At 39.5% G+C, this 15870-nt stretch overlaps 1 protein-coding gene across 2 annotated transcripts in view; it reads left to right on the top strand.

Moving 5' to 3' along the window:
* Positions 1-15870, top strand: part of NELL2 (neural EGFL like 2) — a 114453-nt gene that overhangs the window by 43140 nt on the left and 55443 nt on the right. For both annotated transcript variants that reach the window (XM_079994164.1, XM_079994165.1), the window contains exons 10-11: positions 12783-12874; positions 14401-14503. In XM_079994164.1, coding sequence (XP_079850290.1) covers positions 12783-12874; positions 14401-14503 — 195 coding nt within the window. The remainder of the gene's footprint in view (positions 1-12782; positions 12875-14400; positions 14504-15870) is intronic.

The raw sequence follows: 15870 nt of genomic DNA on the forward strand, positions 1-15870 counted from the left end.
CAGGGCTGAGCTTGATGGACGAGGGGTCTCACATAGTATGAGACAGCATCTTCTGTATGTAATATACAAGTATATGTACATAATATAATATCCAGCTTCCAGACCTTACAGCTATTGGATTGTACCCAATGTTAGTCCCAACTACTAGAGAAGACCCATTGAAATGAATGGATCAAAGTTAGTCATGTTCATTAATATCAATGCGTTTATTGTGAGTAGGACTAGCAGTGGCTACAACCTATTGTACTCAGCAGACAGTACTCATACATGCATATGCAATATTTTTTTAAAGTCTGAGATACTTCAAATGATGTGTCTAACAATAATGAATAAATAACAATTCATGTAAGTAAATATACTATGAGCAGGCTATTAAACTTTATTCTGAGAATTAAGTGGTACATGAACTCCTGAGCATTTGTAAGATTCAGATTCCTCCATACTTCAAAAGATGAGCCTTCCTGTGGCGCAATGGGTCAGTGTACCTGGCTGTTAACCAGAAGGTTGGTGGTTCGAGCCCACCCAGGGACAGTTGTGGGAGGGATTCCTGCACTGCAGAAGCTTGGATTAGATGACCCTTGGGATCCCTTCTAACTCTAAGATTATATGAAATAACTAATAATTAATTGCTATATGAAATAACTAATAAATAATCATTCTCCAGTGGCAGAGATGCAGTAACTAGATTTTTTTTTTAATGATATTTATTATAGTTTCAAATAATACACAAAAACCAAAAACAACTTTCCAAAAAAGATAAAAAGGAAAAAAGAAAAGAGAAAAAGAGAAAAAACAAAATTAAAAAAACATTCAACCTTTAAAATCCTAATTTTCAATAACTTTTTTCTGCGACTTCCCCTCTCCTCCCCTTCTTGTATTCCATGTCCAAATATTTATTCAACAAGTTCCTATCCCTATTTTTTAACCCTAATTTGTTATTATACTTAATTCAATTTATATATCAAACTTTAACTTATATACATTAATCATTATGCTTAAAGAGTTTTTCTAAGATCGACCCAATCTCCCTTACACGAATTCCCCATTTTTATATTAATAACAAAGCATAAAAAAAAAATAGAAAGAATCAGAATATATTTGTACGCCCTTCGGATTCCCAAACCCCACCCTCCCTTTCCTGGTTTCAATCCCTAAACCATTGTCCATTAATCCATCTGCTATCAGTCTGGGTTCCTCACGTCAGAGGCTCTTAATTCTCTCTCAGTTCCTATCTGCCGGTTTTTTTTGATAGTCCTTTATATTAACCGCCAAATCTCGGAAGGGCTCTGTCCCAAAAATGTCCATGTTCCTTCCAGCCGGGGCTCCATATTTAAAGGTGAAGCTCAGAAATTGTTTCTTAATCCTTTTTGGTCCAAATGTCCCAAAATCTTCAGATCTCCACAAAGGAAGATCTTTCCATTCCTCCTTCTTCAATTCAAACCAAATTTTCATCATCCAGTCCTTTTTTTCTTTTATATCCATCTTGACAGGCCTCTGGCTCTCCTTTGCCTTCTGCAGCTTTTCAGCCCCTCCTTCCTGCTGCTTCTGTTCCACAAATATCTCTTTCTCCACTTCCTCCAATTTCTCAAGTTTCATTTCTTGTTGAGCTGCCTGGACTGTAGACAAAACATGACTTTGCTCTACCAATTTTCTCACGAGAAAAGCAACCTCGTCCAGGTCAGCTAGTATTTTCCGACCTATTTCCATTCATGTAGTGTCCCTGAACCCCCTCTAGAGGGATTCTGGTTATTAAGTATTCCTTACACTTCCAGCCCAAAAGTCAAGTTAACTTGTTTCAATTCTTCTTTATTTTCAACAATTTATCACTATATTGTAGCTAATGTAACCAGCAAAAACATCAGAAACAAAGTTCTCTATTTTTCCTACTTTGACAGCTAATTTGACAGCTGTCAAAATCTTCTATGTCTCCTCAGCAGGCTCCTCTCGCGGATCGCTCCCGGGTCTCGGGGGGGGGGCACTTTTAGCTCTCAAAGTTAACTCTTATCCTCCAGCACAGTTACTTATACTGTCAATCCGTGTAATTAATAGTTTAATCCAATATAAAGGGGATATTCTCTCGACCTTAATTGTTTAGTCCTTGCTTCAGGTTGTTTACAAGGCAGGGGAGACGGACTTCCTCTTTGCGTCTTCCCCGGTCATACCAAATTCAGAAAAATTCTTTCTTTTATAAGTCCAATTTCCGTATTACTCACGGGTTGTTGCTTTTAATCCAAAAGTTCACAGGAAAAAGTCAGCGCTCTCCGTCCATGGCATGCGGCTTCACTCAGCAGGGGAAGCAGAGGACTCTTAGCACCACGCCTCTCCCCGTCCCCCGTTCCGAAGCCTTTAAAAAGGCTCCCTCTTGGGTCGGGGGGGGCGCAAATGGTGCCAGCCAAGTCACCAGGTCCACAGGCTTCCGCGCCTGTGGTTTTTTAGGGTCCCCGCGTTGCCGCCGCAGCGGGACCCGACCCCTGCTGAGCCGATTCCCTCCGGAGCTCGGAGGGAATCCGCCATTCGGCGATGGCGCTAACCCGGAAGTCCAGTAACTAGATTGAATATAATTACCTAAGTGAATGTGACTGGCTTGTTTCTGAACTAATTTCAAGCTCATATCACTGACAAATCCTTAAATATTTCAGAATTTTCCTTCTAGATAATCTTTGTTACAGCTGTCAATCTCCTTCCAGACTGCATAAGTTCTTGATTTCATTGCAGTGATGGCAAAGGCAGTGGAATCATACCACAACTCAGAATACAGTAGTCTATAATCATAAAATTCAGTAGCAGATGGACTTTACTCCTGTGTATGAAAATAGGTATTCATAATTAGCTATAGCTCTAAAATAAAATAAAATTCCCAGTAGCAGTTCTGCACACTTATGCTGAAATTTATCATATTTGCTGCAATCTTTCAAGCTCACAAGCAGGTGGGCAAGTGAGTCTAGGGGCACTGAGTGCAACATAGTGTTTCAGCAGGTGAACTAGCTGAGAGAATGGGCAATCTAGTCAGACAGGGCTATTCACAGTGGGAGACAACCTCATTGAGCAATGTATATGTGCGAGCCAAAGAAAATAGCAGCTAGAGAGAGGCTGAGGATGACAGAGTAATTGGAAAAATGTAGGTGAAATTAGATGCTTTTTGGAGGCTGCAGGAAGTTCATTGGTTTAAGGATAGAAAACCCAGCAGGCATGTCTTTGCATTGCCTTCTTGTGAGAAGTAGCTGTATGCTTCATTTCTCCTAGAGAAACATTTTAAATAACTGGTTTCAAACCACTAGAGACGTCCTTAATGCAAGAAGCAAAGGTCCAGTTCATAAAAAAGGCATCAGTGGTGTGTTTTATCACAAAACACAGTAAACCCTGACATTTTGCGGTTTGAAATTACACCTGTGAAATGAGGTGGTAGGTGTGTGTATTAGGACAGTCTGGTTTTCAGAATGCTTTGTTATCAAATAGCATTACTTCATCCATAAAGTGTTCTCCGAGAACCAAAGTATAAAGCTGTGCATTCTGCAAAAGAGGAATGTTAGGAAATTCGGGAGCAAGTATCAAGATTGACAAGAAAAGAACGATCAGTTATTTGAATCAGATATGTCTACTCTAATTTCATAGCCAAAACACACTGTATCCCTCAGTTCACACAAAACAAAATACATTGGATATGGGCTAACCAAAGTTAAGCACTGTAAAGTTGCATTTGAACCAAATGCCTTTTGATTTAAGACTGTTTAGCTCTATTAGACTTCAGTGGACTAAATTGACAGATTCAAATAATTGTGCTTAATTGTATTGTGCACAGTGCTCAGAAGACTACTTTAGTGATCAGTGGAATTAATGGCTAAAAATAATGACCACTTTGGTGAGCTGTGATATGATTAACTCAGTAAAGGAAATGAGCATTTTCATTTCATATCACTATGAAATGATAGGGAAGAGCAGAAATTATAAAAGGGTCTATAAATGATAGGTTAAAATCAGATGAAGAGTTTAGATTAGAACAAATAGAGAAGTTACGCACATTGGTTGTTTATTTTTCACCAGATTTTTTGTACAGTTCAGTAGAATCTGCATGTGAGATTCCTTTTTACAAGGCTGCTTACAGACAAAGCTGCTAGATTTCACTTCCTTCTCTGTGTGTTTCTCATTTATGGCTTTTCAGACTCCCATCTGTAACTAGTCTTGGAAGTGTGAATCTACTGAGTTTTGCAGTGAGACTTTTTTGTTTTGCGGTGCAGCAAAGCCACTGGCATTATCCAGTGCCTTATTTGTGTCAAAAAGAGATGCAGCTGCTTCATTATTTCCCAACTTGCCATCCAAGAATTCAGACTTTCCTGGGCTGCACTTCTTTGATCAATACTTTACAACAAATCATGATGTCTTTGAGAAAGCCATAATGCAGTCTTGTAATGGAGGCTAGTAAAGTGGAATAGAGCACTCAAGGAAATGTCCATATAAATTAGAACATGTTTAAGAGCAGATTGGATACGTGAGTGGTAAGACAGCCTTTGAAAATATGAAGTCACACTAAATGTTCAGAAAAATTTAAGTCAGTCACCTGCACGTGGATGTGGTATTCCCCTGGGGGGGGGGGTATTTGTTCTTCCCCTGCTTGCCTCTGCAATGACTTGCACATCCTACCACTGGTTCAAGAATGTTCAGTGCTAATTGGTTATTACCCAGTTGCTGTGCAAAAGCTACAAAGAATGGCAGTAAACTTGTCAAGCATTCTAACATGGAGAAGTTCCTCCATTGTAGAGATAAAATTGACAAAGGGTTTCAACTCTCTTATCAGATTAAGAGGAAAAAGCAGACAACAGTGTAATCCTAATTATGTCTACTCAGAAGTAGGCTGTCTTGATTTCGGTGGGTATCACACTTGGGTAAACACATATAGGATTCCAGCATGAACTATGAAGAGGCTGTGGCTTGAACGCTGACTACCAGATATAACCTCTACGGTTTTTATATTTGCATAGTCAACTGATCAAACCTACAGTACTTGGTATTGAGTTGACTTGGTCCCATTGTTGTCACAGAATCTCTCCAATGTAATGCCCTAGCTAAATTATCTAGATCCAATGGCTTAATTATTTATGAACCCTGTTCCCAAATGTGTGCCAAACCTACTTTTGCCCTCCAAATTAATTTGCATCATGACAGTAAACTCAGCATATACTGTACTCCTGGCTACAAACTTGATTTAGAAACACTACAAGCTTGACTTGGAAGAGAACCAATACGACCATGTAGACAACTAGGATCTTTGCAATCAGGGTAGCCACTCTCTTCTCTCCCCTACCCCTCCTTCTTTTATGCATAGGCATCAAAATGCCTATGGAGGTCAGATTGCTGAAATGTGCTACTGTACTCCCACTATTTTTCATGGCTATACCCGCAGTGCAGTAGTCTACCCTCAAATATATTTGTGACAGTTGCTAGACCCAAATTATATAGAAAATAGGTAGTTTCTGAACCAGTTTAGTTAAAAACAAAATACCTTCCATTAATATACTACTACCACCAACACTTACTCACTCTGAACTAAGGCTTCAAGCTAACTTCCCTTATATTGAGCTACGGAGGGGTTGGATTGAGTGGTGCTCATTTGCTTGCTTTTGCTGGCTCAGCTGGCTGCCACAGATGGAGTGACACAAACTTTCTTGTGCACCCACTGAATATGTGTGTGGGTAGAAGTCCTGTTGGTGATGTCTCTCCCAGTGGACACTGCTGGAAGATGGTCCCCAAAAGCAGCATTCTGAAGGCTGGACTGTGACAACACAGGATTCATTGGATCCTGAGCCAGTCTTATCGCCAACAATGGGACCAATGAGAATCCAATTGCTTCACCAGCCTGGAGCCAGTCTGCCTACCCACCACCTCTTTTCCCTCCCTGCCAAACACTGTAACAAGTGGGATGCAGATGCCCCAGTAGGGAGTTAGGATTGGTGTACCACTTTGGTTTCAGCTACGTATTCTTGAGAAACAGGTAGGAATTGAATAAAATGGTTCAAAAATACATAAAAAATACATTTTAATGTATTTTTAATCTTTGTTGGAAGCTGCCCAGAGTGGCTGGGGAAACCCAGCCAGATGGGCGGGGTACAAATAAATTATTATTATTATTATTATTATTATTATTATTATTATTATTGCTTTTATTTTGGTTTGAATGTATCGAAGTTTTCAATCCATTCTTAAAGTATTTGCCTTTGAGTACTGGTTCTGGTATCTACAGCGAATAGCATTGTCAATATGGGAAATTGTGTGAACGTACAGAAAAGATCTTATAATGCTAATTAAATAACTTAGAGTTATTCTGTTTTGCTGCCTAAGGTATAAATAATAAAATAGAATGTTTAAGGAAATATGAATTCATTAAGACGACGTGTCACACATATATGAAACTTGTCTTCTTTAAGGAGTTAAAGTATCATAATATTTGCAATATTTTGCCAGGGGAGAATTAAAAATATCATCATACAGCAAATGTGCTTTAGGGGTTTTTCTTTGTTTTCTCCTTTTAAAGAATTTATAATTTATTTTATGTCTAGATGTTTAGCTCTTTTCCTCTTCATTTCACCCTCACCAGGGAGTTTGCAGAATACAAAACTCCCTTCAGATAATTATTACTGTAATTTTGTTTCCTGTGCATAACAACGTTTAAGATGTTTTAAGGGACAGAGTTTTCATATTGACTGGGAAATGTCATTTTAGCAATGCTCTAATGCTGTATTCTTATTGCAGGTTAGTTTACAGTCCTAACCCCCCAGACACACCCCCAGACATGAAAGCACAGATATGAAAGCACAGATATGCAGCTATTTCAGTACTGTATTCCCTAGCAAACATTTATTCATATTTGTGTAGGGAGTTCATATAACTAAAGCTGCTGCATAGCCCAAACCCAGAAAAGCTGTGACTGGCTGTAAAAGGTAGACAATATACTAATCATTCAGAGTGACTTACAAGTGAAATCAAAATCCAATAACGAAAAGCCCCTGTCAGGATCCTTCCAGCTGGGTAGCAGATGACTCTGTGGGAGGGAAGGGATATTTTACACTTTCTATTACCATTTTGTTGAGCTTTAAAGACAAATATATAGTTATTAGGAAGGGAACGAGATAAAGCTGGCCCTGTTCTATGTTCTATACAACAGTTTAGTGATTCTTCTGATCATTATTTACTGGAAGGTATCTGCCCCACCCCATCCCCCTAACTCTAAGGAAATTTGGAACTCCACAAATGGTGACATGTAAAGAACTGTTCTGTGTAAGGGACAGGATTCCTTCTGTACACATGCAAATAATAATAATAATAATAATAATACAGTGGTACCTCGGGTTACATACACTTCAGGTTACAGACTCTGCTAACCCAGAAATAGTGCTTCAGGTTAAGAACTTTGCTTGAGGATGAGAACAGAAATCGTGCTCCAGCGGCGCGGCAGCAGCAGGAGGCCCCATTAGCTAAAGTGGTGCTTCAGGTTAAGAACAGTTTCAGGTTAAGTACGGACCTCTGGAACAAATTAAGTACTTAATCCGAGGTACAACTGTAGTAGTAGTAGTAGTAATAATAATAATAATAATAATAATAATAATAATAATAATTTAAAAAAACCCACACATTCAAAAGGGCCATGAAGAAGCATAAATTCTTGCATGGGGCTTTGCTGGTATTTTTTATACCAGCTTACACAAACTTTTTGTGTTTAGAGAACATTAGCTCAAAGCCGTCATTGACAATTGCATGTTTTTGTTTAAACCTACATATGCTGTAAATGGTAGGATTAGTGAAGCAAATTAGTTTCTCAAGCATGATGGTTTTCCATTGCAGCTTTAAAAGGCATCTTACATTGTTCTGAGGAAAAAAACTGCTTTTTTCTGGTTTGCACTTTGGAGCATCTGTTTTTCCCAGTTACCATAGTAAGTGGACGGTTGGACTCTCTGTTGATAGGCAGTGATAAATGGCAGTGATTCACCCTATATAATCACCACCTTTAAAAATACGTTGGTAGACACTATTAATTCTCAAGCTATGCTTCTAAAATAGATATGGATTATTATGTACTATGCCTCATGTAGGAAACCACCAGTTAGTGCTTCCAATCTTCCAGTTTCAAGCTGTAGTCCCTTTCCCTTTGAACAAACATTTTTAATTCATTCCTGGAACTGTAAAAATTTCTTTTCCGAAGTGAGTTTATAGATGTACCCATCGCTACATCTTTTCAGGCAATTGTTTTGTCATCCAATAAACACACAGCAGTAGCTCAGTCAGTGTGGGGGATCAAAATGTAATTTGGCAGTTATGTTTCGGAGAATGCATTTTTTAAGTGCTCGCATTGTAGAGTCGTACCAGGAGGTCGTGTCAGCTTTCTTCTTTGTAACCCAGTGTATTGGGGGTGGGGGGAGAGAATTCCACCTAGAGGGTTAGCTCTGCTGATGCAAAATCTCTGTGCCTGCTTCTTTCCTTGTACCGCAGCCCTACACAGACACTACTTTTCAAGGCCACTCAACCCTCTTGCAAGGATTTTGTTTTTTAAGGGCAATATAGAGGGGAAGAGAATGTTGAGTTGCATGAATTGCATTCTGGTTGCACAACCATTGAATGTCACTCCTAATATTCGCTTATTAAGAAAATACTTTCTCCTTCCTTCCCCAGCACAGAACTGCTACGTGGTGCAGAAATTTTATGCATGGAATGTGGCTGCATGAATGACAGGAGGCACAATTTTGTTGGTTGGTGTCCTAACTGTTATGGGGAGTAGCACACTCCCCATTTCTAACCCACAATACTTTCTAAACCCTTTGATGGCTTGTGTTGGTAGTCTGCTTTCCCATAGGCATACTCAAGGTAGCCAACAAAACTTGGCATTGCTGTCAGCAATTATACCAAATCAATGCCAGATAAGTATATTAAAAATAGAAACGTTAGGATGAAAAAGCCCCAATAGTGCAATAAATAATGGAGGACTTGGTGTTACTGGGAGTTGATAAAGTCCTGGGGCCACAGCATGGATGTCAAGTAGACGGTGAACCTTGGCCTCTGCTACTTAGCAGTCACAGATATCTGCTATGTCAGTAGGAAATATTAGGTTACCTGTTTGGAAGCTGTGTTCCAGGCGGATGCTGGATTGTTCATGCAAAGTTTTTGTAACGGAAGGGGGAAACCTAGCAACTATCCACAAGGCTATCGTCTTTGCTGATGGAATTCGTTATCATTTGTCTTCAACAGCACCCTCTTTAGATCTGTTCTTCCTTAATATTATTATTTAAGTGAAAGTTGAGTCAATCTTCCTGTGACAAGTTATGTGCTAGATTAGGACTAATGCTTGTGTAACATTAGGAAAGCTTGGGAAAGGGCTGCCTGAAAATACCCCATAATTATTTTTTTTCTTGACATGCCACAGAAATTCCTTGTCCTAAATGGTGTTTAAATGTGAATGTCAATAGAAACTGGTGTTCTAATTAAAGAACAATGTATAAAGATAATCTCACTGCATGCTAAGTATATATAGCAACAAAAAACCACCCCACAAAAACCCATTTATAAACCAAAGTTTTCCCCATTGCAAACAGGTTTTAAAACAGGTGTTATTGTTTTTATATATTTAAAAAAGTGATGTAATTGTTATGGCAATGCATTTGAGACTAAAAATATTGACTAGTGAGCAATTCCTTAAGTGTTTTATTATATTCTGAGTACCCTGAATATTATACTATATAATATTCTAAGAACAATATACAGTATATTCAATCTAACCCCAACAGAGTACACAAGGCTAATTGACAAATACTATTTGAATATTTAGGGATGATCTGTTTCATAGCTGTAGGGCACATGCTTAGCTCTGTTGGTTTAATTTTCAAGGTAATGCTGGGAAAGGCTTCAATCTGGAACCCTATTGAGTCTCTTTAGTTAGTGCAGTGAACACAAAGCTAGATAGGCCATTGGCCTATTTCAGTATAGGTTTGTAAACCACAAACTAGCTAAGCAGGTGAGGTTTGACGTAAGCAAACGTGTTTTCATTTATAGCTTTAATGGAATGCTTATCTATTTAAGTGGATGTATATCACTTCAACAAGTTTATAGAAACTATATCTTATTACTAGAAAAACCTGTGTGTCTATAAGGTGTTTGGATATGAAACTCTTTTTGCTTACCTACTATCTACAAAATTCCCCAGGGAAGAGCCTTCAGCAAATATCTGTTGGGAGATTTTGGAAGTGAAATTTCTGGAAGCAAGCCTGCAGCTAGGAGCTGTCACTCACAGTTTTCTCCTCAAAGCACTAGGGCAAGCTTTGTGCCACTGAAGAGAATTAGGGTTGATCCAGTGCAGTGCTTTAGAGCATCAAGCTGTCATGGTCACTTTTAAGAAAATTCAAGAAAATGAGTTATGCTAGACCTTTTCACCAGTAGGGTGGCTAAATCTGTTCAGCTGAATATCAGTGGAACTAGGCAGTAACAGATTGTTGTAATAATTATACTTGTTCTTCATGCTGCTTATCCCTTCCATATGGGTCACACACCACCTGTGACTCCATATATCTATCATGCAGATAGGTGAGAAGGTCAGAGGGTTATACATACGCTGTGAATGTTGTACAGGTCAAGTGTTTGGAATTGATATAATCAAGACATGCATGTTCCAAGTACATCCATCTAATATAGAGAGCTGCAGTGAGCAGAAGCTGTTTAAATACTCAACAATGGAAATAAGGAAATGGAAATGCAGTACAGTATTCAATACAGTATTTAACTATCAGGTTGTTTTTGAAGGGCATGGTAGTACAATCTGGGCATTTCAGCATATATTCACTTTACAAACTATGCCTAATAAGGTTGCAGTTAATTAGGCTAGAATCATTAGTCAAAAACACTTTGATTCACTAAAACTTTCCTCACTGATTAGTTCCATGGTTTAATGCGATCTGAACATAGATTTATCGCTGAAAAATATAAACAATGGGTTGGATCCAGACTTGTTATGCAACCCCAAATATGTATACTCAGAAATAAGCTTCACTGAGTTCAGCAGGACCTACTCTTGGGAAACTGTGTATGGTGTGCTTAAAGTAGAACAACATGTTATGCTCAGTTAAGATAGATCCACAGCTGAAAATAGTGTATCTGGTGGCCCTCAAAAAACATAGCTGGTCATTTGGATCTTTCAGATCAAATAATTTTAGGTGAGGCATTTCAAGGACAGTAAACCAATTTTCTCTTGACTAAAATGACATTGCAAATGGGCTATCTCTCACTCAGTGGCTACATTTAAGAAAAGCCCACTGTCCTGTTATTTCTGTGATATTTCTGGAACAGACGTTAAGATGAATGAAGATAAAACAGCCCAATAGGGAGTTATCAGTGACAGAATAAACACAGTCTCATTCCTAGGAGGGATGTCGACAGGCATAAATGAAATCTTCACTGGCCATTGCACTTACATACTTCAGTTCAAGATGACCTGCCTTTCACCCTTATTTCCAAGGTCAAAATACACATCAAAATCCTGTTGGCACAGGAAACTGATACATCCAGGCTTGTGAAATTTGCAGTTAAGAGGCAGAATATATATATATATATATATATATATATATATATATATATATATTCTCTTTAAAAGGATATAGCTACTACAAGTCGGGAATGTTGAATAGAGCATTCCACATCTTGCTTGAATTGGAAATGGAACTTAGTGTAATCCATCACTTGGCATAGATGCATAGCTGTCAACGTTTCCCTTTTTAAAAGGGAAATTCCCTTATTCCGAATAGGATTCCTCGCAAGAAAAGGGAAAAGTTGACAGCTGTGCATAGATGGTTCCAGTAATGGCACACTGAACAGGAGAGGGATGTTGCTTATACTGTACTAGATTTCTCCATGCACAAATTATCTGTGCATATGGATGCATGTGAACACATAGACACACCCCCGAAAAAAATATGCAACCACAGGCAATCACATGTCACCATAGACAATCACATATTATGTTGGACATCCATGTAGTAGAAAATACAAGAATACTATACTTGCCTGCTCCTTTCCATCTATGCTGGTAGTCTTCTCTGTTACTTACCTTGGATTTATAAGATTTTTTATTTTAACAAAACCCCAAAATGCTTAAAACTTCAACAACAACATTACCACTATTTCATTTCTTTTTCAAGAAAAGACTGAAGTTCTCAAAGTTCTTGGGATTTGGCTTTATTATTAGTATGTATTAAATTTGTATACTGTCCTTCACCTGAAGATTGCAGGGCAGTTCACAACTGAAAAATACAAAATGAGAACACATAATACACAATAAAATGAAAACAAGAAGCAGACCAATAACCCCTCTCCCACAAACACATTTTTAAAAGCCATAAAATCAGCCGAGCGCCTGGTTGAAGGAAATCATTTTCACCTGGTGCCTAAAGATATGTAAAGAAGGCACAAGGTGAGCCTCCCTGGGGAGAGCATTCCCCAAACAGGGAGCCACCACAGACAAGGCCCTTTCTTGTCTTGCCACCCTCTGGACTTCTCATGAAGACAGATAGGAAGTCCACCTCTAAAGCATCCCATTCATGCTCTGACCTTGAAGCCAGTTATCCCACAACCGGTCACTTTTCTATCTAATTTACAGTACCTATGTTTCTAAGTGGCCATTACATTATGTCTAAGTTTACATGATCTTGCATGCTCTGCCAGTGTCTTAAATATGAAATATACTCGGGGTATTTAATGTTAAAACTTGTGTACCTAAATTAAACCAAAGTTTTGTACTGTTTTCAATTCTGCAGCGATATGTGTGTTTGAAGGCAAAACATACTTTGAAGGTGAAAGAGAAACCGTACGTTCAAACTCAGGGGATTGCATTCTGTTTGAATGCAAGGTAAGATCACTGTTAGCTTATTCTCTTCCTTGTATTGTGCCCTTACCCATAGTTAAACCTGAAAAAATATATATGGTAACAGTAGTGGCTTTCTAGGTTTGATGTGTTTTGCCAGTTTTAACTGAAAGATTTTATACATACATATATATATATATATATATATATATATATATATATATGGTTCTATGTAAGTTTAAGTCCCTTAGGAGTATGCTTGTTTTGCAAGACAAATGTTTTGGAAAAGTGGGGTGTTATTGAACAAGAGAATGCATAAGCAGGTTGCTGGTAACGTCATTGCACAATATATTGCGCAACAGTTTCACAGTTTTTGCCAATGCAACTGTTGCATAGGATTCCTTTCTTGACCATTATTATTAAAACTCATCTGACACAGCAGGATAGCCCATACCAAAGGTCGGCAAGGTTTTTGTGGCATGGGCCGGTTCATGGTCCCGCAGATGACACGGTGGGCTGGAGTGTGCGTGTGTGCATGCATGTATGCATGCGCAAACATTATTTCTGGCGCTCCTTCCGGCGTGGAGGAGGCGTGCACAGCTCCTGCAGCCAATGGGAAGCTGGCCAGAATTGCAGGAGGCGGTCCCCGCTCTGCTCCGCGCCGGTTTAGCACGATGTACGGGAGCTGACCAAGCAGGCAGAGGGCGTCCATGGGCCGGATAAACGACCCCCCATGGGCTGCTTGTGGCCCATGGGCCTTAGGTTGCTGACCCCTGGCCAATACACTAGCAGACAGAGGATGCTGGATACGGTCCTGTTTTGTTTTGATTTCTGTTATCTGAGGAGAAAATTGAGAATGTGGAACACAATAACCAGGAAGTTCTCACATTTGGGACCTGACCCCTATATATAAAATTCACTTCTTTATAATTATAACTAGCTAATAAGCTCTGCATCACCCTAGCCACATTGTGTACAATATTTAACTAACTTTGTAATATTGTTTCATTATAATTATTGAAAGGATGAGTAATGTGGGATTTTGTTAGTGCTTTTGCTTTTACTTTAAAGCTGAATTTTATACAAAGTTTCTTCCTCCACACAATACTTTCCTGACATATGGCTATTGACTTTTGTAGAGAGAGAGAAAAAGAAGAATATTGATAAAACTGAGATCAGCTTATTTAAGCTTCTGGATTGTTGTGAGAAAGGAACTCTGAAAGAAAAATGAGTTTTGAGTTTCTTCTATCTGTAGCAACCTGCTAGTAATCCATATCAATGAAAGCATCTGTCCTTAAAAAAAAAAACTTTTTGAAAACATTTTAGGAAAATTACAGCAATTTGGGGTAGAAGGGAAACTATTCTTAGTATTTTAATTAAACATTTTGATTCATTGCTTTTCTATGGTTTTGCGCCTATGGATTTTGTTATGAAGTTGGATGATGACAAAAAAACCTGGCTGTTGAGTAACTTACACTTTCTAGCTGCATTTTTATTGCATGCTTTAAATCTGCATATGCACTTAATTTGGTGTTTTTTTCAAGTACATAATGATCGTTCCCCCCCAATAGGACTACAAAATGCAACGTATAGTGAAGTCAGATTGTCCCACCTTGAACTGTCCTGAATCTCAGCAAATCTCCCTATCTAACAGCTGCTGTAAAGTTTGTAAAGGTAAGGCAAATGAAAGAATTTACTCTTGCAACCACGCGGGGAAATGAACAGCTGAGATACAAAGATTGAGTGAACTGGGGCACATTTATATATTTATTCATTTAACCCCAAACCAATCTCCACGTGGAAACCAAGGTGTGGGATCTAATTAATAGAATGTGGGTGAGCCAACCTGTGAATGGTTCCTCTACTTTCTCTCTCAAGCATCACCCTCTCAAGTGAGTAAAAAGGCCTTCCTGATCCATCCCTGCTTTGGGGCCCCAGCAACTCCAGGTAGATGTTACTTGTGTTACTCTAAAGAAGCAATGCAGAAGAAAGAAGCAGCAGCTAAGCTAGCTGCTGGAGGCTGGAAAGCCAGACAGGATGTTTGTGACTGTTACCATGGCAAGAAAGGGGCAGTCCATTCTCCGTATTGAGCACCGGATGTGAGCTCAGTGTGTGTTATATGACCTGTACAGGATGTACATGGGTGGAGTTTGTGAGTTTCTCTTTGTTGTTCGAAGAGTGCAGACATCTTTATCTGTATGGCTGCTAAAGACAGGAATAAAAGCATGTAAATACGTTTCTGTCTGTCTGATTCCCCTCCCTGGGGATATGCAGGGAGGAGGAGAAGCAGTGGTGTGTTTTTCTCACAGTCTGGGAAGAATCGCCGATACGGACCTCATCTGTTTTCCTGCCGGGAGTCGCGGGAGGGAGGTCAAAAGGAATTCAGCCGGTGCCTGGAGACTGGCACATCCCTCTGACCGAGGCAGAATTCCAACAACTTGTTGGTACCGAAGGTGCTGCCTAACCATGCCGCTGAGTCCCACAGCCCTGAAGGCAAGTCTTAGGACTACGCCACTTACCCTTAAAGATGCCTGAAGTTGCTCGCCAAACCTAAACTGCATCACAACTACTTGCACCTACCTTATAAAGGTAAAGGGACCCCTGACCATTAGGTCCAGTCGTGGATGACTCTGGGGTTGCGGCGCTCATCTAGCTTTATTGGCATGACTAAGCTGCTTCTGGTGAACCAGAGCAGGGCACGGAAACACTGTTTACCTTCCCGCTGGAGTGGTACCTATTTATCTACTTGCACTTCATGCTTTCGAACTGCTAGGTTGGCAGGAGCAGGGACCGAGCAACAGGAGCTCACCCCGTCGTGGGGATTCGAACCACTGACCTTCTGATCTGCAAGCCCTAGGCTCTGTGGTTTAACCCACAGTGCCACCCGCATCCCTACCTTATAATGTGGTCAAGTAACCTCTTTAAAGACTATCCCTCCTTTATCTTCCAGGCTACCACATCAGTACAGAGCAGGCAAAACAGGCAGCCCAGCAAGGCCAATCCGCTCACTAGCAAAAAATCCACCCTCAGCGCCCCAAAAA

Source organism: Podarcis cretensis (assembly GCF_951804945.1).
Source record: "Podarcis cretensis genome assembly, chromosome: 10".
Taxonomy (NCBI): domain Eukaryota; kingdom Metazoa; phylum Chordata; class Lepidosauria; order Squamata; family Lacertidae; genus Podarcis; species Podarcis cretensis.